This window comes from Glycine max, chromosome 10 (genome assembly GCF_000004515.6).
Source record: "Glycine max cultivar Williams 82 chromosome 10, Glycine_max_v4.0, whole genome shotgun sequence".
Lineage (NCBI taxonomy): Eukaryota > Viridiplantae > Streptophyta > Magnoliopsida > Fabales > Fabaceae > Glycine > Glycine max.
This window is the reverse complement of record NC_038246.2, coordinates 40,685,164-40,712,191: the sequence shown is the minus strand read 5'-3', so window position 1 is coordinate 40,712,191 and position 27,028 is coordinate 40,685,164. Positions and strand designations below refer to the sequence as shown.

Below are 27,028 nucleotides of genomic sequence, written 5' to 3'. Positions count from 1 at the left end.
ATTTTTATTCTAATTATTTACTTAAAATTAAAAATTTACATATTAAATGTTTTTTAATTTATAAATTTTGATAGTTTGAAAAAAAATAATTCTTGAATAATAATACATAAAAATAATGTTAAATATATTTAAATTAAACAAGACAAGTGTTTTATTGTCTTGTCTATAAATAATTTCAAATAAATAATCATAGTAAAAATAATCACTATATTAAAATTAATTAACAAAAAAAATGTGCAAATAATTTACATATTAATTTATAAAATTTAATTATAAATGGATAAAATAAAAATAAAAATATGTAAATTATTCAATATATATATCAATATATATATATATATATATGATATAACATAAAATTAAATAACTCTTAATGGTATATAAAAAATAATGTTAATATATTTTACTAAATAAAATAAATGTCTTAATGATTTACTGTTTTGTATATAAGTAAAGTTTTATGAATTCAATTCTTATTTAGACATTTTTTATTTTTTACTTCATTTAATTTTTTAATATTAAAAAACTTTTTATAAGTGATAAAAAATCTTAATTAAATATTATCTAATTTTGTTGTATTTCTTAAAATCTTGAGTGAATAAACCATTTTATATTATTTTTCTTGACATCAATCTAAACAATTTTTATTTATGCAAAAAAATAAAAATACATTTATTTACTTATTTTTTTTTCTTTTTCATCACATCACTCTAGAAGGAACATTTGTTTCATGGGCAGATTTTTTAATTCCCAGAATATAGTAGAAAAAAAATAATTTTGCGTTTGTTATATAGTAGTAAAATAATTAATTTTTGATATATTTTTTTATCAGAGTAAACAATAATTCCATGTTCAATCAATATTTAATCCATATAGAAGAGGTAGAGAATATGTATTCCCATAGAATAAAAATATATATATACTCTCTTCCTACATACCATTATACTCCCTCCTAATGATCTCTTCCTTTACATTATCTCATTTTTAAATTTTTCGCTTATGTGTGAACTTTTACACTGATGTCAAGAATCTTGCCCACGCATTCATGGTCAAATGTTCCTTGCATGTTTGACGTGGTGCAGGTAAGATTATATTTGAAAATATTTTAATTAACTTATTATTTTTTTATTAGCTGAAAAACTCATTTAACTGGTTATTAAACAAAGTTTTTAAGTAATTTTTTAATAATTTATAGCATTTTTTGAAATGCTACTTTAAGTAATATTTTTAAAAATATTAATTTCTAGTTTTTTATATTTTTTTCACGTTTACCTTGTATATATTTATTTATTTTTCTTATTACTTTTTTTTATATAAATTATGGTTTTATTATTTCCTGTCATTTTATATTTCTCAAATCCTTCAATACCTAGTTTCACGGAACACTTATTTAGTAAATTAATTTTTCAACTTCCAACTATTAAATAACTTTTCAACTAGTTTATTAACCGTAACCTAAGTAGATCTATATTTTATAGGTTGAATTATATTCAGCAGTATGAAAAATATTTCCACTTAATTTTATAGTTAAACAAATATTTTTTTTAATAAATATCCAAGAATAATATAATTAATTTTCTAATAATAATATTATCATAACAAAAAAATTATCCGTCAAACACACTCGTTTAATTACTTTTCAACTCACTTTAGTTGATGATTCTCAAATCAACTAAAGTGAGTTCAACATCAAATCAACAATTAATTATAAACATAACTAATTTACCTAAACCACAAATTCTCAGATCAACTTAGTAAAAGCTTTTTTAAAAATGACTTGGTAAAAGCTTTTAAAAAATGGTACATGGCAGTTCAAAATTTCTACATGGGTGAGAATTAAACTTGAAGGTGGGGAATAAGAGAGAGAAGCAGCCGTTGAAAAGACTGTAAAGGTTTGTGAAGGAAGGAAGTGAGTGGGATCATAAAAATTCATTCATTTCGTTTACATTGCACATTACCTTCCCTGTCCTTGTCGCACTCCCTGCAATCTAGGGTTCTTTGAATATACTGTATCCTGCCTTTTTACCCTTTACACATCCCTTTCGTTTGGTCTCTCCGTCACTGTTCATCCACTTCGATCTGTTCAATTCAGGTACTTGCCATGCTTCAATCACCTTCTTCCTTTTCTTCTTCACTTGGCTTTCTATTTGATTCCGCTGTTCCATTTTAACGCTTGTTTGAGCATTATCTCTGACTTAATCTCCTCTATTTAGGGTTTTATTCGAGATCTTTGTTGCTCGTCGCGTCGATACAAATACAATCCACCATGACAATCGCCGATTCAGTTTTTCCGATGGATAATGTGGCCAGTTGCATACAGCTTCCGCCGGAGGAGGAAAACCGGATCGTGTCGGAGTTGATCAAGGAGTCGGAGCTTAATTTGAAAGAAGGCAACTTATATTACGTTATTTCTAACAGGTCTTAATCTTATATCGTTTATTTTTGTTGTTTTAATTTAAACGAATCTATGCTATGCTATGTTGTGCGTCATGGTTTCGGATATAATTATGGTGTTAAAATTTATGATGATTGGCACCTGTGCCCCTTGGTCTTTTGGACTTTTTAAGCAGTCGATTAATTTGTGTCTCTATCATGGAGTGAATGGATCGTGTGTTGTGCTTGTGCTTAGACATGTATATGATTGTATGTTTGCTCTGATGTATCTATTCTTTTGGATTCACCCTCCTTAAATAATCTGCTAGGCTTGCTCTTTTGAAAAGCTTATTAGGGAGTTACTACGGGGTTTGTAAGGGTAACGATACGACACCTGAGAGCTGAGATGAGTTATCAAATATTTGTTGATTATTGCTGGTATCATAGTAGTCTATCTTAAATAGTGGCACGTAGTGGTAGTCCTAGAAAAAACGTTATAGCAGGATGGCTGCTATTTTGAGCCCTAAATCCTCATTAATAATCAAGGCGGGAAATTGGGCAGAGATTGTAACAGATGCTGGAAATTGTTGTTTCTTGGATCCTTTGTAGAATAGTTAACAGCATGATATAGTGATGTGTCATATGGCTGGCTGTGGCAAAAGGGGCATTGTGTTACAATTTTGTGGAGCAGAGGCAGCAGCCTGAATTATAGGCAATAGTGGACAAATTGCAGCCACTATGGTCAACAAGTCATTCAATTCTTGTTTTGTCCCCTTTTTGTTTGCAAGTCCTCAGATTTTTAAGATGGTATTTGACATTCCATACCCCTCCCCCCTCTCAATGAATCAGGGTTCATTCAGAATCCTTCATTCTTCAAAGAATGAAATGTTAGGTTGCTACTCTATAGGGCAGGTGATGCATTTTCTGGCTAAGTTCTTGCTTTTTCAGCAGTCCCAACATGTTTTCTGGCAGCCCCTTAACCTCGGATGAGTCTGCTTTTTCTTCCAGACTCTGTTCATAGTTCATACTTGTCTGCTCCTTGTTTTGCTGCAACTTCTTCCATAATTTCGTCCTCATTATTGTCTCTTTTTTGCCGTTAATTATTAATTCCGACCCCTTAGTGGAGTGATGGCATCGTCTCAGTCACAACCAGCCCAACTCAGCTCCTCAGCTTCAGCCTTACCTTGTTATTGACTTGTTAATTATGCCTTAGTTTGATGTTGATTGTGTGTCTGCATTTTGATTATTAATGATGGTATATATTTAATTTTTGCCAATTTTATAATATTTGAGCATTTATAGTTATCCTGCTGTCTGGGATTGACTACTACCATCCTTCATGAATTACATGATGTTTTTCCATATACATAATATGTTTATGACTTGTTCTATTAAATTATTATCTCATATCTGTGTATTTTTGTACTGCATCCTGATCCTGCCATAAATTTCAACAACAAACTTTCAACTGTGGTTTTATGAGCTCATTTTTTTTTCTGAAGAGTTTTTGTTAATTAAGAATGTCTAAAAAAAAAATTTAAAGATAATTAGTTTTATTTTGAAAAAAAGCTAAAAACTATAAAAAAACAGTTTTATTGCATGTTTGATTCAACTTCTTTTTGCCAGTTTTTTAGAGAACTTTTGAAAAATAAGTGATTATATCTCCCCAATAAATCTCAACCAGACACGTCCTTAGTTCTTTTCTCATAAGCTAGAATGAGTAGATTCCGAAAAAAAAGTAATGAAAAAGAATCTATATGATAGTAGTGCTTTTGTCAAAAGCTTATCTAAATGCACCCTATAGTGTATTACTTTTCACATGTATTTGTGTATCTATTTTTGATCATGTTTTTTTGCCACCCCATGCAGGTGGTTTTCAAGGTGGCAGAGTTATGTTGGGCCTTGTGTTGGTATGCTTTCAATCGACAAACAATCTTCTGATAACCATTTGATAACCCACCCAAAGATTGCAGATAGACCTGGGCCTATTGATAATTCTGACATTATTTCAAAGGGAAATAACTGTGACAGCAATAATTTAGATATTCATCGAATGTTGGAAGAGGGTACAGACTATGTTTTAGTTCCTGAAAAAGTGTGGGAAAGGCTGTTGGAATGGTAAATTTATTATATAAATATGTTGCTTTTTAATTTGGAAAAAATTAATGATCTTGTGATTTGTTGCTAAAAGAAGAGCCATATATGCATAAGTTATTTTGATATTGTATTCTTTGAATAAAGAGGCATAAAACCATCTTTTATGCAATGGATAATTTGAGGACCCAGATTTAGTACCATAAATTATGTTTCAGGAAGAAATTTCCTAATAGTTTATATGAACAGGGTTTGGAACATAGTAAAAGAAGATCCCAAAACATATTTAATTTTAAAATTTCTCCCTGAATCCTCACAGGTAATATACTCTTGTTTTTGTATTTTTTTACACGTCTAGGTTTAATATTAAAAATTTGAAGCTAACATAAGTATGATTTATGGAAACCTCTTGGCATTTGGGCATGGAAAAAATGCATGACATTAATTCAACACGTCAGAAGACAGCTTAAGAATGATTGATTTGTGTAGTGTGTAAATAGATTTCTGTCTCAATTGTCTAGGTACAAAGGTGGACCAGCTTTACCAAGGAAGTTAATTTCTCAGGGTCTTGAACTTAAGCAGTACAATGTTGAGGTTTACCCACTTAGTCTAAAGGTGACTGATGCGCGAGATAACAGTCAGTCAATTGTAAAATTAAGCAGAAAGGTACTGATTGATTTTGTTGCAGACTCTTTTGTTCTAGTTAGCTTTGCAGTAATACCAATGTTTAGAAAGGGTGCTAGTTCTTCTATTTGTATGCACTTTTAAAATGACCAATTTTTATTTCATGTAATTTTATGTTTAAATAAGGTTCTCAAAAATGGGATTTCACTTAAAATAGGAGAAATTTAATACTGTTATGTTTTTCTGTTTGGTTGCGGGAATGCCCATAAAAGTTTCAAAGTAAATTTTAAAATTATAAGTGCATACCATACAATTAAATGATAACATGTACATGCTTATACTGGTGTCTTGACACATTATGCTTCTAATCTGGATTAGGACTATGTTTGGTTGTAACATTCTTGTCTTTCTATTCCTGTAATATATTTTAGGCGACCATTGGTGAACTTCATGAGCTGGTGTGCAAAATTAAAGGAGTAGAACAAAACAAGGTGCTGGTCTTTTTTCCCCTCCTTAATTTATTTTATTTTTCATTTTTATAAAATCTTACATTTCTGTCTTTTTCCATTTTTGTTGATTGTCAATTAGGCCTGTATTTGGGATTACTTCAATTTGAAGAAACAATCATTGCTGACGGTCTCAGGCCAGAAGACATTAGAGGATGCAAACTTGATTATGGACCAAGATGTGGGTAGCCTTGAGTTGTATAGGTCTTTAATTGTAATTGATTTCAAGCTGGTAATAGAACTCCAAAGCTTTAATAAGACCTTCTTTTGCCTACAAAGTGGGTATTATGAAGTGCTATTAATATGGTTTTCCATTAGAAGGAACTTACATCCAATATATGGTAATTTGGCTATTTTTAAGTAGAGATATACGCTGAATATTCTTTTGGCGTTCTTCTAAATTTATGTTTAGAACGTAAGAATCCTAACTTTTTGCTTGGTATTGATTCTTCTATTGATGCTCCTGATTCATCTCTTGCTCACAGATTCTTCTAGAAGTATCACTTGATAGAGATCACTCTTCTCATTCTGGCATGGATTCAATGGGAAATGAATTAGCTTTGGTACCATTAGAACCTCCAAGGTCATCTGTGTCCATTGCTGGGGGACCTACCATGTCAAATGGTCACTCGACTGGGTCTAGTTTTAGTTCATATCAGGGAAGTTCTGTAAGTTCATCGTTGACCAATATGGATGATAAATATGATGTCTATAGAGGTGAGAGGGGTGGTTTGGCAGGACTGCAGAACTTGGGGAATACCTGCTTCATGAACAGTTCTATTCAATGTTTAGTCCACACTCCACCACTTTCTGAATATTTCTTACAAGATTACAGTGATGAAATCAACATGGACAATCCTTTAGGAATGCGTGTACGTGAACATTTCCATTGGCTTATATGCATTTTTTTTTCTAGTGTTCAACGGTTTATTAAATGGTGTACCATGATTGCTTTACTTTGAAGGCAATTTAAATTAATTTTGATATGCAGGGTGAGTTAGCACTTGCATTTGGTGACTTGTTGAGGAAACTGTGGTCTTCAGGGCGAACTGCTATTGCGCCCCGTGCATTCAAGAGCAAATTGGCCCGATTTGCTCCACAATTCAGTGGCTATAACCAGCATGATTCTCAGGTTAGTTTGTGCAAAATTGTCAAAGTTCCTAATTTTGAAATTGTTGTCAAATTAATAAACTCGAGTGCTGTTATTATTATTACTCAATACCAGAACATTGTCTCCTTGTGCAACATCTAGACAAATTCAGGTGTTGCTTGGTTTGAGGAGGTATTATCTATTTTCATTTTCTGAAAACAGTTTTCATTTTCACATTTTCAAGATTTAAAAATGTTTGTTTTGATTTCTTATTTTCTATTTTTTGAAAATGAAAACATTGAAAATATGTTTGGTTTAATCAATTTTGATAAAGAAATTCATAAAATATTTTGTGCATATAATTTAAAATGACAAAAATATATTTATAAATGCTTATTTTTGAAAATTTTATAAATAAAAATCATATATTATGATGAACAATTTTTTTTACAATTACTTATTTTATAAAAACATTTGCATTTTTAGTCATCAACAATTTATATATTGAAATATATGTATTTATTTGTCTAATTATAATCCCAAATTTTGAGTAATAATGTAATAGTAATATGTATTGTTCAATATGCGTCCTACCACACAACCCAATTAACAACTACCCGAACGAAAACAATTTCAAAATGCAGAATTAGATGCAACAATTATGTTTCTTTTATGGTCTGCAACAATTATGCTTCAATCACCGACCAAAACACCCGAAACACCATAACCGCTTTCATCAACTAATTTGAACGAGCTTTTGACTCTGCGGTTCACATCCTGGTCAGCTCGGTAGGCATCAGCAAGGAAACGTACTCCTGCATCGCCAACACCACTGTAGAGATCTTCGATCCTATCTTCACTGTGAACGTGCGAGGGGTGTTTGTGTGCGCCAGGTAGGCCACGGACCATGTGAAGCATGGCAGCGGAGGGCAGATCGTTCCAGTGTTGATGTTGTTGGTGGTGGCACTGAGGCCCGGGTAGGTGCATACATGGCATCGAAGGCAGTAATTGGGGTGATGACAAAGATCCTGGCGAAGGAGCTGAAGGGGACAAAGGCTCTGTGGCTTTTCATTTTAATCATGGACATGCCACCGCGTTTTCGTTATTTTCTGTTTCCAAACTTAACTGAAGAAAACGTTGAAAACAACTCCTGCGTGTTTTTGAAAATGGGCTTCATTCAGAAAATGTTTTCTCATAAAACATTTTCTAAATGTTAAACAAGCATATTTTCACCACTGTTTTCTATTTTCAGTGAAAATGAAAACAGAAAATAGCCTAAACAAGCGCCACTTTAGGGTGTGTTTGGTTTGCATTTTCATTTTCTGTTTTTATTTCCTGTTTTCATTTTCTAAAAACTGTTTTCATTTTCAAAAGATTAGAATTCTGAAAACATGTTTGGTTTGACTTCTTGTTTTCTGTTTTCAAGAAATAAAAACACTGAAAATGCGTTTTCAAAAGGAAATGTATTTTTAGATTTGCTTAAAGTTACATTCCTTGCCACCGCGTATTCATTTTACCCAAAATGAGGTTCCTGGTTTCAACTGAAAACGAGATTTTATTGTTTCCAGTTTTTGGTTCGTTTGGGAAAATATTTTTACTGAAAATGAAAACAGAAATCCAACCAAACACATTTCCATCATCATTTTCTATCTCCAGTGAAAATGAAAACAAAAAACAATCAAACCAAACACCCCCTTAGGGATTCTTCCACCGATTTTCCTGTAATATGAAAGGACTTTTATTCAATGTTCATTGTTTCCTTCGTACACCATCTTTAGTCATCTGTTTCAACCCTCAGTTGAGAATTGAATTTGCGAGTAACTCTGTTAATTTTTATGTTTTCTTATGTAATCTATCTTTTGCTTAACTTGCATTTGCAGATGTAGCAATGAGAGTCCGGTCTAAAATTTAACTTGAGAAAATTTGATTATTGCTTGAATTTCTCAGTGACAGGCTGACAGCTTTGGGTTATTTTAAAATTGACTTTCTTCACGAAGTCATTGAACTTCAGCCTTTTTATGATTTTTGTCTGTTCTGAGTAATGTGTATTTGTTTATTTAGGAATTGCTTGCTTTTTTATTGGATGGATTGCATGAAGATTTGAATCGTGTCAAACAAAAGCCTTACATTGAAATGAAGGACTCGGATGGTAGGCCAGATGAGGAAGTTGCATCTGAGTGCTGGAAAAATCATATGGCTCGAAATGATTCATTGATTGTTGATGTATGCCAGGTGAGTATGTGTCCATGTTGTGTCTGACACTTATTGCATGAAACCATGAATTATAATTGATCTGCCATTCGTAAGCTGAATAGCTAAATGCTTAAATTTCTGCCCCATTGTTTCTATGCTCCCCTCCCCCCTTTTAACACAAAAGGGAAAAGAGAAGAAAAGAAAGATAAGAACCTGTAGTTAAGAACTACTTACTATATTTATATTTGTTTTTCTACTTTAGTCAATTTGAGTTTATAATTTGTTTATACGCTTTCTTGAGTTTTTCCCCTTCTCCAATAAGCCTTCTCTGATTTCTATAAATTTTTTAATTTGATTTTCTTTAAAAGCTTGACAAGATGGACTTTCAACTTTCAAGTTCATTCTGGTTATCTTTACTAAGCACGTCATTTTGATTTTTCTGCAATAAAATTCTCAGGGTCAATACAAGTCAACATTGGTTTGTCCAGTATGTGGCAAAATTTCAATCACTTTCGATCCATTCATGTACTTATCATTACCACTGCCTTCCACTGTCACTCGCACAATGACAGTAACTGTCTTTTATTCTGATGGGAGTGGTCTTCCCATGCCATACACTGTGACAGTTCTGAAGCATGGTAGCTGTAGAGATCTTTGCCAAGCATTAGGCACTGCATGCTGCTTGAAGAGTGATGAAATGCTTTTGCTTGCAGAGGTAATTGCTTCCTATAAAAGTTGCTTCTTCTTGGATTTGATTTTGGTGGTTGATGGTGTATATGTCTCTCTTAGGTTTATGAGCATAAGATTTATCGATATCTAGAGAATCCGATGGAACCATTAAATTCAATAAAGGATGATGAACATATTGTGGCCTATCGAATCAAAAGTGGAGCCAGGAAAACGAAAGTTGAAATAATGCATCGATGGCTGGATAAGTAAGTTGACCTTTTTTGGTGAATGCGGTGCCTGTGCAATATACTCTATACATTGAAAGGGCATAATGCTCTAAAAAGTCATGGTTGCATATATATGATTTTTTGTTGTCTATGTAATGACATTATAATGGTCTTTTTTCCTTAAGAGTGTGTTTGAATGTGGAGTTTAGAGAGAGGAATTTCTTTTAAGTGGATTTAAAATATCATATATCAAAATGACTTTTTTGAACACCCAACTCAGAATTCTCAAAATGATGGGAATTTCATAGGGGTTTTAAGTAAATTGGAGGAATTTCAAATAACACCTAAAGTAAACACAAAAAAAAAAACCTAGTGAAAGAATTCGGAAATTCCTTATCTTTTTCAAAGTCTCACTATCAACTCACTATCTCTGTAGTACCATTTCCCTCCTCTCTCTCCTCTCTCTGGGTCTCTCTCCCTCTCCCCCATCTCTCTTTTACAACTCTTCAACATCTATCTCTATTCCTTTCCACCCCCCTCCCCCTTTCTCTGATTCACCTCCCTAGTCCCTCCCTCTCCTTTTGTCTCTTCTGCTCCTCTTTCTCCCTCTCCCCCTCTCCTGCATATCTGCACCTATCTGTCTCCCTTTCTTTCGTCCACACCTGTCTCCTTTCTTTTATCTCCCTCTTCCTCTCTCACACACATTTTTCTAAAATAAATATTTAAGCTAAAATTTTACATATGATGGAAATTGAATTACTTTATCCAAAAAAGAATTTACAAGGAAGTTGAATTACTTTATCCAAATAAAATATTTTGAAAAAGAAAAGAATTTAATTGAAGCAATTGAATATCGATTCATTTTAGTTTCCTTAGATTTTTGCAATTTTCTATCTAAACACTACCTAAGTTTTTGGTAAATTTGTTCTTATGGTTCCCTTTTAACTGAAAGTATTCCCGTTGGTTATTTGAATTCTGTTGTAACTTGGAATTTTTTTAGGTTGAATAGTTTTTCCCCTTGAAAGTAACTGATTGGGGGGAGGGATTTTCCCAAGATAGTCAGTGTTAATAGTCATAGTTTTCATCTACTTGCTAATTTCTTCCAGAGTACAAATGGGAATGAATGATCCAGAGATTGTTAATTGTGATTAGTGCTTTCACTCAGCTATTAAATCATTTTCTTGTTGTTGTGTTTATACTCTATAAACCAAAACCATTTGAATATTTATTTGAACATTTCCTGTAAGTTTTGTGGTGATTTGGTTATTTTCTCCATTATTGGGCATTTCAAGTACTAGAGTCTTGCAGGTGCCATTCAAGTTGGTACCTGCTACTCAAGATATGAATAACCATTTGTGGCTTAGCATAGGGAAATCTGCCATTTCATTATTCCTCAATCAATTGTAGAGATTTCACCAAGTTGTTCCTGGTGCACCGACTTGGAATATGATAATGCTTCAAAGTATTTATTACTGATTGATTTGATTTTTGAATTACCTCGATGTTCACTGGACAGTATGAAGGGTGGAGACAGGAAGCTCTTTGGGACCCCGTTGGTTACTTGTTTGGTAGAAGATCCTCAATTTGGAGCCAACATTGAGGCATCTGTACATAAAATGTTGGCACCTTTAAGAAAAACATATTCTTCGAGTAAGTCTCATGATGGGAAGGAAAATGGTTTCATCTCAGGTGACAGTGATGAGCAATCAAACATCTCCAATACTGAATCTGAATCTCTGAGTCTAACAACTGGCAACAAAGAACAAGAGGGAACATCCTGTGGGGAGTCATCTTTACAACTTGTTTTAACTAACGAAAGCTGTTTGAGTTGTGAACCCATCGAGAAGGCTTCTCTTATAAAACCCAACCAAGTTGTAAGAGTCTTTCTTGACTGGACTGACAAAGAACAGGAATTATATGATTCTAGCTACCTGAGGGATCTCCCGGAAGTTCACAAAACTGGATTCACTGTGAAAAAAACCCGGCAAGAAGCTATTTCTTTGTTTTCTTGCTTGGAGGCATTCTTGACTGAAGAACCTCTTGGACCAGATGACATGTGGTAAGATTGTTTTCATGCTTTTGAAATGAACTTCATACTAGACTATTGTGAGCTTTTGTGTTTTGAAAGATATTGCTGCTTTAATTTTTTTTTTTTACTAACTAGGTACTGCCCTAGATGCAAGGAACACAGACAAGCTACAAAGAAGCTTGACTTGTGGAAATTGCCGGAGATTCTTGTTTTTCACTTAAAACGATTCTCATACAGCAGATACCTGAAAAACAAACTTGACACTTTTGTAAATTTTCCCATTCACAATCTGGATTTAACCAAATATGTGAAAAGCAAGGATGGAGAGTCTTATGTTTATAACCTTTATGCAATCAGCAACCATTATGGTGGTCTAGGTGGTGGGCATTACACTGCGTATTGTAAGGTAAGTTCATAACATGCACCTGCTGTGATGCCAAGTCTTGATTTTGTAATTTGTGAATTCTTTCTGCTGTTTGAGATGTTTCTGTTTTAAACCTTGGGCTTAATTGTTCTGCTAATTTTTAACAGTTGATCGATGACAATAAATGGTGCCATTTCGATGATAGTCATGTCTCTCCTGTTACTGAAGCCGAAATTAAATCTTCAGCTGCATATGTGTTATTTTATCAGAGAAATAGAAGTAAAGGCCAGATGGAAGGAGAGACATCTCAGGTTCATACAGTATAGATCATGATTGGACATTTTGTTGCTTGATGCCTACTTTATATGCTTAGCAGTTAGCACAAAGCCAAGCTTATGTCTTAGATAGTTATTTTACCTCGCAGTGCTAGACTGCAAGGTAATATATGAGACAAAATGTTACCGTAGTGAAAGAGCAATTAAACAAAAATGTTTAGGTGAGGCTCTAGTTAGTTTTCAGTTCTTAATCACTACATGAATGATATCATTTTTTGATAGAGAAATTTTGGCAGTCTATGAACTTAAGATATTTCTGTTATTTCATTTCATTGGAGGTTAAAACACATCATGAATTCACCATAATTGCTGTGTTTGACAGTTGTATGTATCAGTATCGTGCTAGGAGGGCGGCACTTGTGTTTCTGAAAGGAATCGTGCCATCCTTCTGTTATTTTGTTGTTAGGATTCTAGGACCCAGTATCATGTGGAAAAGATGAACAGGACCTGATTATTTATTTATTTTTTAAAATAATAGATTGCCCACTTTCCCTTGTATGTCTTTCTACTTCATCTCTGGTGCATTTCCGATTAGCTGCGTGGATATTTTGGATCAAATTGAGCAAATGTCGCATTTTTATTTTGAACATTTACAGTCTGTTTTCTGTCTCTGCAAACTATGAGCCCCATGAGTTCTTGTCAATTGACCTTGATGATACGGCGACAGTTTGTGTTTAATTCGTATTTTATGCGGTGGTTGTTTCCGATAAGCTTTAGCAGGGGTTTGCTTGGCCTGCTGAAAATTTATGACGTCTTATGTAGGTAAAATGAAATGCCTGCAATCATGTTGTCTTTTTTGGGTATATGTGGTAGTTAGATTTTAGAGCTTAAAAAGGAGGTTGGACAAAATTTTCATTTCTAATATTTTCATACTTTGATAATTTTAGCTGAGAAAAAAGAAATGATAAATTAAGATATTTTTAACTGTACAATGATAAATAGAGCAAATTGTAGGAACACTTTCTAAGCTTTTATTAAATTAGCGTGTTAAATATTTTAAAAAAAAGGTGGGGCTCATGCAGTTTAAGTTCCTCTGTAAACTTGGTGGAAAAGTGGAGAAATTATTGTTGTGTAAGTTTGCCAGACTTACCCTCATGAATCAATGGTTAAAACTTAGAAAACCCAAACGTACTGAATTAGTAAGGGTAAAAAGGTATTTTTATTAAAAATCTATTTCTTTTTTTTCTTCTTTCTTTCAAAACAAACTTTATAATATTATTTTCATTTCTCTTAAACCAAACAATTCATATTTTCATCTCTTTTCTTTTTCTCACCTACTTATTTTCACTCCAACTATTTCTTATCTCTAGTAAACAAAGTGGTCATCTTGTATAGAGAAACTTCGTTGGTCCATAATTTCAATTTCCCAACCTAGTGTCAGGCTGGCAGCTCAGTACGTGTTTTGTAATAACTCCTATGAACGTTAGGCGTTTACCATCTATTCCCTTAATAGTTGTGTCGTCTTTATTTATTTAACATAATTGTACCCATAATAAAATTGTTAAAAGATCACGTTCAGCAGATGCCGAAGCCTTGCTTATGAGAATTGAATACTGCAAAGCAAAATGTGATCGTATCACATTATTATGAAATAATGTCTGATAAAAATACCAATCAATGTATCTATTCCTGTAGTACATAAAATTAGTCCCGGGGGTGGGGAGTGAAAAAGCTCCTGAAACAACTACCTTTACTTCCTAGACCAGTAAGCGACATCTCACTGCAAAGACGACGTGTACTCACTGCAAAATTAAAAGAATCAATCAGAGAAAAAGTTAGCGAAAAAGGGTTAACTTTCTTTATGCTGCCAACTAGCAAAGCAAAAATGCCAGCCAACAAAAAAGTGCGTGATGCTGTCTGTTTCCTAATGGATACCTTTTTCAGACGTGTAATTTTGTCCCCACAACGGTGCTAATAAATCGTGATATGCGACAAACCATTCAACAAATTACTTAAGATGGTCGTTCGTCAATGCTAACCTAACCCAATCTTGATGATAATTAGGGTACCCAATTATTGCTACCAGCTAGTACTTTATGGAAGATAAACTAACTATAAATTACTACCAATTTTTTTTACAAAAACAATTTTACTCTCACACAAACAGACTCCATTAGACAAATCGAGTTTGCCAATCACAAATGATCAAAAGCTGTAAATTTGTTGCTTGCATCCAAATGTAACTATCCCTCAACAGGCAAATTTCAAAATTTGAATGGATACAATGGTGACGTTTGATATATATGCACTTTATGAAAAAGGTGACAATAATTCCAATAGTAAAGGACAAGCAAAGTGAAAAATAAATAACTAGTACTGTTAATAACGTAGCTTGTGTTGTGGGGTTTACCTTTACTCCGTTCTCATTCTGCCTTTGCTCTTCCTCCCCATTGCCATGCCCCAGTGTCTTTCTTTGGATTCTGAACCCACAAATCCTCAAAACTTCAAAATCAACAGCTCCATCACCAACGGCACCAAAAAGGATAAAGAACGCCCGAGTAAACGACATCTTTCCTGTGTCAAACAAAACAAAACATCAACGTCATTACAGTCACAAACGGTTATGTTATCAGGCAAATAAAAAAAAAATCATTAAAAAATGTATCCTGACCATGATTAAGATATCCTCAAAAGCAGGCAAATAAAGAACTAAGAAAAAACGTCACAAACTTGGGACTATAATCTAAAAAAGTACGAGTGTAACAAGTGTAAAACTCCGAACGCAGTTATAGATTTATCAACCTCGAAAATACAACTTCAAAATAAATATCTTTTACATTACTTACCAATTACAAATCCCAGTTAATGTACAAAAAGTTTATTCACTTATAATAATTATTTAAAAATTATATTTACAATAATTTTTAAATAATCATCAATATAAAACTTTTTAACTCACAATTAGCTCAAATATTTTCAACTAAAAAAAAAAGCTAAGTAAAACCTCTAGATTGGAATTATAAAAGCGTATACAATACTAGATAACATTGAATAATAATAATAATGATAATAAAATAGGGAACAAGATCAACTTCAGGAAAAGAAACGTGTTGTACAGATAATCAGAACCTCAATTTTATTTTTAGAGACAACTAGAGTCTAGAACTCCAACTGAAGTGAACTTAAATAATCTATGGTTTAATTATCCATAAATTAATTATTTAGTCTTTTTACCTACTCCATTCCATTAAGGCTTTGTTCGGTTTAAATGACGGACGATGGCAATGCTCTGTTGTCGAGTTTAGTTGGAACGATAAATAGGAGAATTAAAATACGAGTTATGACACGCGAACTTAAAATTTGTCTTTGGAATTGCCGTGTCAAAGGTGTCATTCTCAACAAAATCGATTTTCTTAAACACAAAAGTATTATTTCTTTTAAATCAAACAACAAAAACATATCATTTCATTTTCAAATTATTTCTCTTTTATTTCTGTCTATTATTTTTTTTCTTCCCTAAATCAAACAAAGTCTTTTTCCTATACTCCGTACACTGAAAAACTCTTGTTTTAGTTATGTCTTTCATTTAGTAACAATTTTAATTGTCACAAAACTAATAACAGGATCTAAAAGTTGGCACAGGTATAGGCAACAAACATATAATTAAAATTAAAACACAATAATTCAATAATACTAATAAGTAGTAGGAGTAAGTAATAGCGGGGTCAGTGTAACTAACCAGAGAGGAAGCAGAGGAAATTGACAAATAGCCGGTGGAAGAAGTCGGTGACGTTGGTTGCGGCGGCGTGCTTGCGACGCCGGTATTGTTATTACCGGCGACGACTGGCACAGAAGCCAGAGAGAAGCCAAGGGGGTAAGCAGGGGTCCCATCGGGCTTAAAAAGCCCATAGTTCCTTTCGGAAGCTGGGCCGGGCTTCATGTTCTCATTAAACAGAGCAAAAACGTAAATGTTCAAATCCTCATTGGGCCTGCACGGTGTCCCCTTCTTGGCGCTGCTGCTGCTGCTCATAGCCATCTTAATGAGATTCCCGTTATACTTCTTCGCATTCTCGAGATTCGCACCGGCTTCGTCTTGATCCCCTTTAGAAGGCCAACCGGTTTCTGAGATGTGAACCGGTAACTTCCCGTAGCCCAAGGAATCCAACGCGGAATACACCGCATCGATCTGCGCGAAAAGCATGTTATCGTAGTGGAGGTTACTGGAGGGGTCCACCATCCCCTCGTTGGGTTGGAAGAGCACGTACTCCAACGGAACCTGCTTCGGATTCGCCTTGTATGCGAAGTAGGGGTACGCGTTGATTAAGAACGGAGATCCGGTTTTGGCTTGGAAGCTCAGGATTGGAGCTAGGCACGGAGCTAGGTCCGGACGGAAGGCTCCTGCCGAGGGAGGGTAGGAGGTTTGGAGAACGGCAAGGGAGTGAGTAGTGGTGACGGTTATTTGTTTGTCGAGACCGAGGTTGATGAGTGCGGCGTGCACGCTCTGCATGGCTGGGAGGAGGTTCGAGGTTAGGGAGGTGTCGTTGAAGGTCAGAACCTCGTTCCCGACGAAGATTGAGGTGATTTTGGTGGCTGGGAGGTAGGGTTGGAGGTTGGCTTTGATCCATGCCTGTGCTTGTTTCGGATCTTTCATTCTAGACAAGTACTCGTTTCCCAGACCTACCATTAATTCCACTCCGGTGTTCGCGAACGCTTTCAAAACGCGTGGATCTGCGTCGTAGAGCTTCACCTTCGTCGCTCCGATGGATTTCACCAACGCAACGGCGTCGTCTTGTGAAGGAAGATTGTTCGCTATTTGGCCGTAGTTTATCCCTAACGACGAAACAAGTCCTATTGCTGCTGCTGCATATCAACATTAATAGTCAATTCCGCAAGAGTGAAAGTAAAACAATATTAGCTTAATAATTACCGGTAATGAAAAGCATAATGAAGAAGCGCCAATGACGATGATCCATGGATCTGTTACAATGTGGAGTGTGGACTTGACGATAACTATTTCTGTTGGTGGCAGACTGAAGCCTCTCTCCAATTAGATTCGGTTCAGGAAGAGACAGAGACACGGGGAGAGGACTGAGGAAGAGATAATAGATATTTTTATTTTAGAGAGGAAATAATACAACACACGTAGATTTTTATAATAATAAAAGATTCGGTCGAAAAGAATGGGAAGAGAGACACGCGGAAAGATGCCGCAAAAAAATTCCATAATTTAGAAACAAGACGAATGCCATGTTTCGTCATGGAAGCCTTCTACTTTTTTTAGACTGAAGAAAATGAACGGACAAGTCAACAATCCCTTTATTTATTAAACTCAACAAATTCATTTAATGATGAAAATCAAATTCAATGGATTAAAATTTCGTAATCCATATATATTTTGGTCCAAATCAACTTGTCACGTTAACGATTTTTCTAAACTTCAACTTCAAGCACAAACCTTTTTTTGTCAAGCAAGCTGTTATAAAAGACAAGTTAGGTCTTAACTTTTTAATTGTTTGACATACACGAGTATACTACAATCAAATTGATTAATGTAAATGGATAAATTCATGATAAGCTCACACTGATTTGATTTGTGATAACGGTGACAGTGGATAATGTAGACGGGGACCAAGCAATTGTTCCCTGACTACTTTACTTTCACTTTCACAATTCACATGATCAACATTTCCCAGACCCAATCACTGGGAAACCCAAAACGGACGCCTTTCATTTTGGATGCATACCTTTACAACTACGAAACTTGATCAACACTCCTTTTTATTATTAGAAAACAAAAAAGCCTTCGCTCATTTGTCTGCTATTGCACAAAAGAAATCAACGAATCAGAAAATTCTAAAATATAGAAAAGTGACAACGAAAGAAAAATTAGCGTATCATAAAAAATATAAAGGGGGAATAAATTAGATAGGAAATAACATATTTATTACTATTAATTTTTAAACATGGTTCATCATTTTGCCATTATTACTCTACTCTTATGATTTGTTTTTGACTGAGTACTCTAGTCTTATGATATAATGATCAAATCTGGCAATGGTTATTGGACTTGTCGTATGTATTAGGCCACTTCATCAAAGATTCTATGTTGCTTTTGATTAAAAATTTTGTCCAAAGACACAATAGTAGAATTAAATAGCCCAATGCAATAGTTTATATTCAAGGAAGAAGGGTTCTAAGTTCTAACTGCCATTTTTAATGGCTTTGCATCTAGTCAATCTGATTCTACAATTTTTTTTATTTATTAAAAGATAAATATAAAGCAAAATCCATTCTATTTATGAGTGGACTATATCCCACATGCTAGAGGAATACGGACTTGCCAAAAAAAAAAAAAATAGAGAATTCCTTCAAGTGTAGATATTAAGAAGCTTTTTTATTTTATTTTTTTGGCGGTGGCTGCCGTGTTTGCCCAGATCAACATTGAAAATTAGGAAAACTTAGTTCATTTTCTTCGACTCACATGCATTTTAGCTGTCAAACATTAAAAACTTATAAACCCATTTCGAAATTTTCAAAAGGATGCATTGTGATCTTTCCGTTCATTAATCCAACGGAAGAGACATCTTTCATGTCCTTCTGAATCATCCAAAAATCAAGACCCTTGCTCCAAATATCAGCTGAGAGGATCTTCATCCTTTGAAGTTGTAGTTTTGTAATAAAACATTTATCATTAACTTAACTTCTCATAATTTTTTTTGTAGGCATTATTATAAATAGATGATAACTGCGATTTGTAATAAGTATGTTTGTTTAATTAAATCAATATGTAGATTACATAACACTCTTAAGTTTATTTTTTAAAAAAAATGAACAATTATTTTTTTGATTTGTTTCTCGAAATGTATACCATTTTTTGGGGAAAACTTTACTTTAGTCTTTCAAAATATACAAATGATATTACTTTCTAGTTCCCGAGTTATAAAAAATTAAGGGTATCAAAATTAAATCATCCTTTGGTGTATAAATGATGATAAGATTAAAGGTTAAACAATTGTTTATGTATAAAAAATGTTTTTACACTATCGACTTCCAAAGTAAAGTACCCATTAAAATTTATGGTCAAATTCATTAGGGGGCATCCTAAAATAAACTGCAAGGAAATCAACATCCATATATATATATATATATATATATGTGTGTGTGTGTCAAATCTCGATGAACTCACGAAATGGTGTATATCTTTAAAACTTTTTCCAGAGTACATAAAGAGTGAGACTAATGCCAATAAGATAAGAAAAAAAAATGCCATGCATGCTCCTTCCTATGATTTGGAAGCATACATTTGGATTGACATTTATTCACTTATGCTGCATATTTTTTTTTGAAAGGCCACTTATGCTGCATTTTACCACTAAGATGCTTCAAATTTCACGGATTGCAAGACCTTGCATATGAAAAACCTCCATGTTTGTTAGCTTTATGCTTTGCTTGAAATTAAAGTTCCATTCCTTCGTTAGAAATTGTTGATCCAACTATGTGTAGGTGGCTATGTCTATAATCAAATGCTGGCAAGTATTAGATAACGTTCTTGACAATGATGGCCATATTCAAAAACAGGTTATCAATGGTTATGCTCAAGGATTGGCGACGTTTTCCTTTGCAAGAGGAGCAATCTCATCACCATCAATTCCAGGCTCACTGCCTGCAACCTCTAGGCTCAACAGCACCTTTTCCCATTGTTTGGCTGGTCCCTGCATCAGAATCACCCCAATGATGAGATAAACAGCATTTCCCTCCATGGCTCATGCCTTAGAGGCATAACATAACGTGTAACATTTTTTTTTTTGTTTTTTTTGCAGTGAGCTGTAAGCAAAACCCTAAAGCAAAAAAGTTAGAGAAATATTTTTTACTTTAAAGAAAAGAGCGATGCCTGAAACCTTTAGTTGATACGTGAGATCTTTAGTTAATATGTGAGGTATTTTTTATTTTAAAAAACTAATAGCAAATAATATTTTGTTGGATAGCCTAAAGCTTTTTAGTTATTTTATCATTATTAGATCGGTTTTGAGCAAAACACATTCACACAGCAGCTAATTGCATGCTTACCTTCCATGAAAAGTCTTGGGCCATGCAGTTCTGGATCATTTGTGTCATGGCTGGGGTACCATAGGTTCCAAGGGCTCTCTTTACAGTAGTTGCTAACTTTTCCACATCAACTGGATCAACAGCTTCACACTACAGAAAAACACCAGTTATAATCTTTGCGATTCGCTCCTCTATCAAAATTATGCAAGGCTATGTTTCTACACTACTTACTTCTACGTTGAATGCTCCCATGTGGAATCCAGTATACCCTTCTTGAACGGTGTCAACGAGTCCACCAGTGGAGGAAACAATGGGCACCTGTCACAAAACATTTGATGTTTGAAGAGTCAAAAAATGTTTCAAGGGAACACCAAGGTGTAGATGAGAAGGAAAAAGAGAAAAAGAGGGGCATAGTCTATACCGTTCCATATGGCATGGCATGCAACTGAACTAGACCACAGGGTTCAAATCTACTTGGGATCACTATAAAGTCAGCTCCAGCAATAATCTTGTGAGCCAAGGGACCGTTGAATTTTGCTACCCCTCTAACCTTGTCAGGATAAATTTCCTCTAGTTGCTCTATTTGCTTCTCCATGACCTTTTTGCCAGTTCCCTGAAAGGAAAATGATATGAAACATCAGCATAACTTTGCTCTGGTAGCAGAATCAGTAATATGGATTAACAAGACACTTACAAGAATCATAATCTGAACATTCTGGTCAATGAACATTGGGATAGCTTCCACAAGAATATCAGAACCTTTCTGCTCTTCAAGCCTACCAATGAAGCCTATCAGAGGGATATTCCTGTCAACAGGCAAGCCAACCTCTGCTTGAAGTGCCTCTTTCAGCAGTAATTTTGCTTCGGTGACCTAAGAATGACAGTTTTGATGAGCATGTGCTAATTTCTATGGTCCATAACTCCATATCAATGTGCAAACCATATTTAATAACAGGAAAGATACTACTTACAGTTGTTGCATCGTAGTGTAGATCAATGAATTTATCAGTTTTTGGACTCCACTCCCTATTATCCATACCATTCACGATACCAGTGATGCCACATGAACGAATTATATTGTTCAATTCTACACCTCTTTCCTCTCCGGAAACAAGTTCCTGGGCATAATATGGACTTACAGTGAGTACTCGGTCCGATTCTAATATTGCAGCCTTCATCCAGTTAAGTTTCCTTCCCTTCACAGGCTTAACATGCCTGAAAATGAAACATAAGAAACATTTACATGGTTGGATATATAAAAGTCAAGTGTATAAACTAATAAACCAAAAACATGTTGTAAGTTATTTTGGAATAGATAATGGCGTCGTACCCATCAGTGAAGTCAAAAGAACCCTTGAATTCGCGAGGTAAATTGAGAAGAGAGAAGTCTGCAAAGGCATGCCTACCCTGGTAGGCTATGTTATGAAGACAAAATGCAACCTGCCATGATGAGTCAAAAGGAAAGTCAGTTTACCTAGAAAGAATGAATGGTGAAGACAAACATGCAGAAAGTAAATAAATTCTCACCTTTGCGTTTTTGTAAATCCCCCTGGTCTGGTACATTGATTTCAAGTAACATGGAAGAAGGGCAGTGTGCCAATCATTGGCAATAAAGATTACATCGTCGCCTGCCAAAAGACAGAAAAAGCTTGTAAACTACATTTGAAGTTTTTGCTTAACCTACGATTAAAGATCAAGGAAAAAACCAGAGAACCATACCATATGGTCCAGAGAAATATTTGTTGCTGTTTAAATTCAAAACCCTTGGTGCCTCAAGTGCTGCCTGAAAATTGTTAAACACATTGATAATGTCACATCCAAAGTCAATAAATGTAAATGTGTTGTAATTCTCAGCTATCAAATACTAGTACCAAATAAGTACTCTCAACAAACATTAAGGTCATTCAAATTCCAGCTAACATAAATGTAGTCAGCAATGTCCGGAAATACATGACCCGTTGCCATTTCTTTGAGAACTTTTTTTGGTTACAATTTCTTTGAGAAATTAAATCAATTGAAACAGACAGAGTATGGATAATTATGATTCAGAGGACATGGAAATTTGAGCAATTATCCAGACAATAAGGTACCTGGCATAACAAGCTGAACCTAAGTTGGTTGTCTTCATAATCTACTCCAGCACTAGGGCCATAGAGTTTTGACCTAGTCTTGCCCCATACCTTTAAAATCAAAATGGAAGAAAAATGTCAATTTATTAACTTCAAGGTGCCACGGTCACAGTGGCTCCTATCCTATAAGTATTCCATTGTGTGAAATGGTTGATGCCAACAAAAGTATATAACCTTCTCAAGGAAACACGGGTGGTCCACAAAAATACGATCCACTCCACGCTTGTAGCAGTGAAAGAAACGGACAGTTTCTATTCTATCTCCAATTTTGACCTACCAACACGGAAGAAAAGAATGAAAAAACGAAACAGTTCAATCATTTACTAAGAATTTCATAGATTTATACAGTGAGATACATGAGAACCAAAAAGTTACCTCCACCGTCACACTAGTGTCCCATGCATCCTTGTATTGGTCGTAACGTGGTGACACTGTCATAACACGGTGTCCGTTTCCCTATATTAATTAGCACAAAACAGGGATCAGATAATAAGAAGAAGAATGTTAACATTAATCCTCAGGTCTATTTTTTTGGATGAAACCAGGCATCTCCACTTGGAAGTTAAGGAGCAATTCTTTGATAGTACGATTTATTTATTTGAGTTAATTTTTCTTAATAGATTTTTTTTTTTTTACACACATAGGTCTCAGGGTTCAATTCTGTTTTTTTTAATCAACTAAAAAATGTAAGATTTTATTGAGGAAAAAAGCATCCACTATTTATATTTATGATGTAATATATACTTGCTTTTCCAATTTTATTACTTTTGAATTCTTAAAATTAGATTAGATGTAAGGACTACTACTAATAATAAATAAATTGCACCTTTTGACTTTAAAAAATCAAATAAATCAAACTTTACGTGATTTGTTCCTCTAGATGACAGGCACACACCAAACTTCCTTGTATTTTTTTAATGATCACCATATTCTTGTACTTTATTTGTACTTATTTTAGTCTTGTGATCTATGGAAATATATTATTTTCTAGTTTTCTTCTGACAAAAAATTTAAGTAAGTTGAGTTTTGAAGACTGATCTGACAGACTTCGAGATTCAATGTATATTTACACAAAAATAATTACATATTATTCAGTATCAAGATTTTTATATCAGCAGCAGAAATTGAATCCAAATCCTTGTAGAATATGAGTTATTTTCTTAACAGTTGGATCAATCTTTGTTGTATTATTTTGCACTTTAACCCTAAGCTTTAATGGGTTTAATGATAGATTAAGAATAACTCGTGAAAGCGTGAAATTAAAAGGGATAAATGGTAAGAAGATCAAAGTAAGAACAGGTAAGAGAATTAAGACAATGATGAATCCACATACAGCCAACGCTGGTGGAAGTCCTCCAAGAACATCACCAAGTCCCCCGGTTTTGCTCCAAGGTGCCACCTCAGTCCCCACGAAGATCATGTTCATCCCACATTTAATCCTCCCCAAAACTCCGTCATGTCCACTCTTGTTACTTTTCGCAGACAACAAGGTTTTGGTTTTGGCCGCACGCGTGGTTCGCACGTGCAGCTTGTTCAGGGATCTCAACCCATCATAATTGAGACTTACCTGAGCCAAAGAATTCACTTTGGCCTCTCTTCTCGACGCGCCACGGTGGCTGTGACACGCGCTTCCTGACACCGCATAAGAAGAGGCCGTCACTGTTGCCATGCTTGGTTTACGCCTTCTGCAATCTGCATGTCACACCAAAAATCACAACTTAGAATAATAATAATACCCTTTGTTCTACCAGAAGCTTGCGAAATGAAAGCAATAATACCGTACGTTATCTTCTGTAGTATTGAGAGAGAAGGTTTGCGATGTAAACAAGTGAAGGGGAAGTGAATAGTATATGTAGTAATAGTGTAAAGTAAATTAGTCTCGAGCGTAAAATAAATAGAGCAACAAATCAGGATCTGATGTTAACATGGGTTTGAACAACTGAAAGAGAAGAGATCAAAGACATCATTTAGAGAGATAGTAAATGTAGTAAAAGTAACAACAAATGTTGAGGGAATGAATCTGAACTGAAATAATGGCTTCTCAGTGTTATTTTGAGTGGTTTCAACGAAGGTCATGTGAGTGGCATTTGTAGTTGTACAGAACCTCCCTCCTTGGCCTTCTGTGTATCAACACGTGGCAGTAGTGAGGGATTTCATGCAAGTGGGCCATATATACCACATGGGATTCTGATGAATATGGTGTGAGTAATTGCCTTTTAAGGTCAAAAACTTCTTTGAAAAATACATAATTGTGTGCCTTGGAAAACAAATTAGAGAAAAATAATCAAGTGGCATGCAGAAAGGACCAACAAAAGCCCCACCATGAGATACTGATTCATCGGCTATCAAACAAAAATCAGCAGCACCACATCTCCTCGGAAACTAAAAAACATGCAGTACTGGAAAACACAGAATGAATTAATTGAAAACTTCAAGGCGTATCCCATTGTTTATAACCATATAAATGAACTTTCTTTTTATTGAAGAAACACTATCGATATACGTACTCATGATCACTAGCTATGAGTACATAATTTGTTTTATTTTATTACCTTGTAGTTCATGCTTAAAACATTTATTTTAAGTTGTTGCCGTTTCAATTTTAAAATATTAAACTTTTTTCAGTTTTCAATTTAAACTTATTTTTTAATTAATTATCAAGAATACAAAAAAAAATTTATTTGGCTCGGTGGTTGGTATTTTGTTGGAGTATAGGGGTGGGGTTTCAAACTTACCTTCAACACTTTTACTTAAATTTAATCTATTCTAAATTATCTAGTTATTAATATTAAACTTTTAAATGAATATTTTTTATTATATTTTATTTTGTATTGATTATTGGACAATGATGATATTGATATAGGCTACAATTTCTTTTATTCCTTTATGTTTTTAGTCATTTTTCTTTAATATTTTATTTTTTATTTTTTTTGGCCCTTTAAGTATTATAAAAAAATAAAGAAATATTTTATATTCTCAAGCGTAAGAGAGTGATTCTCATGATTATATATATATATATATATATATATATATATATATATATATATATATATATATATATAAAATGTGAATTTAAAAATACATCTATTTTTTTAAAACGATAGTATATATTTCAATTTGTTTAGTTTTCAGATCTTCACCTATTTTTTATTTCTTTATTATTTATAAGATTTAATTTGATCATTTATCTTTTAAATTTGGATTAATGTTATCCTTTTAAAATAATGATTATTTTCAATTTTAACACATTATTTTAAATTATTTATTAACTAATTCAAGATGTAAAATTTATCATATTTAATTTATCATATTTAATTCATTACATAAAAATTATGAAATCCAACAAAAGTTAAAAAAAAAAGTCAAATACTATAAAATCATGTAAAAAGTGTGTTTCAAGAGCAACAATTTTTGTTATATTATGTTTTTTACAAGTAAATCTAATAAAACACGATACATTATTAGTCAATAAAAAAGTGTTTCAAAATTATTTTCTAATTAAAACCGAAAATTGTCATTGATCCGAAAGAGTAACATTGAGTTAAATTTAAAAATAAAATAAAAGAATAAAATAATTTTTAAAAAAAATAAAGAACCAATCTTATGCAAAAATGCAATGGTTTCACTTATGGCTTAACTACCTCGGTTACACTCAAAACACATTCATCATATGATGGCTAATATCTATATAATGTTTCTCTCGACTAAAACCAAATAAAGAATCTCATCTTTGTTCTCGTTATAATCTCGTTTCCCCTTTCTTTTGAACCAAATGCACCGTTAAAAAGAAGTGAGAAGAGAATATATAGTAATCATAAGTAATAATATACTTTTACTTGTTTTTTTAAAATAATTATTTAAAAAGTTATAATTTGAATTGGCCAAAATTATATAAATAGAATTTTCTATATATTCATTTTAAATTACTTTATTAAAAAATTAAGCGAGAATATATTAATGTACGTGTATATATAGTCTCAATAATATTTTAGAAGAAATATTTAACTAAGTTACAACTTATATTTATTAAAATACTCTCAAATTTATAACTTGCTAATGTGTGTGCTCGAGTGCTATAATTATTTAACAAGTTGTAATCTGAATTGGCCAAAATTATATAAATAGAATTTGCTATATATTCATTTGAAAATAATTTATTAAAAAATTAAGCGAGAATATATTAATGTGTATATATAGTCCCAATAATATTTTAGAATAAATATTTAACTAAGTTACAACTTATATTTATTAAAATACTCTCAAATATATAACTTGCTAATGTGTGTGCGCGAGTGCTGTGTGCAGAGAAAAATATATAATAAAAAAACTTAGGGCTATTTCATTATCATGATGCTAAATTTTATTTTATATACTGTCATACTTTTTCATAATGTCACATTATTTTTATT

General features: G+C 33.4%; 3 protein-coding genes across 7 annotated transcripts; 1 reads left to right on the top strand and 2 right to left on the bottom strand.

Moving 5' to 3' along the window:
* The first annotated feature begins 1,809 nt into the window (after positions 1-1,809).
* LOC100807315 (ubiquitin carboxyl-terminal hydrolase 9) lies at positions 1,810-12,757 on the top strand. The gene is made up of 14 exons (XM_003536120.5): positions 1,810-2,092; positions 2,214-2,418; positions 4,243-4,491; positions 4,989-5,133; positions 5,523-5,582; positions 5,680-5,778; positions 6,083-6,469; positions 6,589-6,729; positions 8,749-8,919; positions 9,338-9,595; positions 9,670-9,815; positions 11,293-11,835; positions 11,941-12,211; positions 12,337-12,757. Exons 2-14 carry the CDS (start codon positions 2,267-2,269, stop codon positions 12,493-12,495), a joined length of 2,781 nt encoding a protein of 926 aa, XP_003536168.1. The 5' UTR covers positions 1,810-2,092; positions 2,214-2,266; the 3' UTR covers positions 12,496-12,757.
* A 1,298-nt stretch (positions 12,758-14,055) lies between these two features.
* On the bottom strand, positions 14,056-17,688 carry LOC100808209 (glucan endo-1,3-beta-glucosidase 11). Of its 3 annotated transcripts, none has more exons than XM_003536122.5 (4): positions 17,372-17,688; positions 16,184-17,304; positions 14,855-15,018; positions 14,056-14,246 (listed from the first exon to the last, which is right to left on the bottom strand). In XM_003536122.5, the coding sequence occupies exons 1-3, from the start codon at positions 17,415-17,417 to the stop codon at positions 14,941-14,943; spliced, it is 1,245 nt and encodes a 414-aa protein (XP_003536170.1). In that variant the 5' UTR covers positions 17,418-17,688; the 3' UTR covers positions 14,056-14,246; positions 14,855-14,940. The 3 variants fall into 3 exon arrangements, with proteins under 3 accessions (XP_003536170.1, XP_006589232.1, XP_006589233.1); XM_006589169.4 differs by having other exon boundaries at positions 16,184-17,301; positions 17,372-17,680; XM_006589170.4 differs by having other exon boundaries at positions 16,184-17,298; positions 17,372-17,680.
* A 1,935-nt stretch (positions 17,689-19,623) lies between these two features.
* Positions 19,624-24,678, bottom strand: GBSSIa (granule bound starch synthase Ia). Of its 3 annotated transcripts, none has more exons than XM_006588298.4 (14): positions 24,398-24,678; positions 23,953-24,311; positions 22,995-23,075; positions 22,794-22,892; positions 22,581-22,670; positions 22,210-22,273; positions 22,018-22,118; positions 21,821-21,930; positions 21,462-21,705; positions 21,185-21,361; positions 20,912-21,103; positions 20,722-20,808; positions 20,512-20,640; positions 19,624-20,156 (listed from the first exon to the last, which is right to left on the bottom strand). In XM_006588298.4, exons 2-14 carry the CDS (start codon positions 24,286-24,288, stop codon positions 20,040-20,042), a joined length of 1,827 nt encoding a protein of 608 aa, XP_006588361.1. In that variant the 5' UTR covers positions 24,289-24,311; positions 24,398-24,678; the 3' UTR covers positions 19,624-20,039.
* Positions 24,679-27,028: the final 2,350 nt, after the last annotated feature.

What these genes read in the sequence shown, in the direction of transcription:
- GBSSIa (XM_006588298.4), bottom strand. Translation starts at nt 24,288, where the DNA reads ATGGCAACAGTGACGGCCTCTTCTTATGCGGTGTCAGGAAGCGCGTGT. An exon ending in TCTTTTGACTTCACTGATGG is followed by an intron (nt 21,706 to 21,820) that starts GTACGACGCCAT and finishes TTTCATTTTCAG; the next exon opens with GCATGTTAAGCCTGTGAAGG. An exon ending in ATGCCATGCCATATGGAACG is followed by an intron (nt 20,809 to 20,911) that starts GTATAGACTATG and finishes GTTTTGTGACAG; the next exon opens with GTGCCCATTGTTTCCTCCAC.
- LOC100807315 (XM_003536120.5), top strand. Translation starts at nt 2,267, where the DNA reads ATGACAATCGCCGATTCAGTTTTTCCGATGGATAATGTGGCCAGTTGC. An exon ending in ACTTGATTATGGACCAAGAT is followed by an intron (nt 5,779 to 6,082) that starts GTGGGTAGCCTT and finishes TCTTGCTCACAG; the next exon opens with ATTCTTCTAGAAGTATCACT. An exon ending in ATTACACTGCGTATTGTAAG is followed by an intron (nt 12,212 to 12,336) that starts GTAAGTTCATAA and finishes AATTTTTAACAG; the next exon opens with TTGATCGATGACAATAAATG.
- LOC100808209 (XM_003536122.5), bottom strand. Translation starts at nt 17,417, where the DNA reads ATGGATCATCGTCATTGGCGCTTCTTCATTATGCTTTTCATTACCG. An exon ending in CATTATGCTTTTCATTACCG is followed by an intron (nt 17,305 to 17,371) that starts GTAATTATTAAG and finishes GTTGATATGCAG; the next exon opens with CAGCAGCAATAGGACTTGTT. An exon ending in TTTCCTCTGCTTCCTCTCTG is followed by an intron (nt 15,019 to 16,183) that starts GTTAGTTACACT and finishes TGTTTGACACAG; the next exon opens with GAAAGATGTCGTTTACTCGG.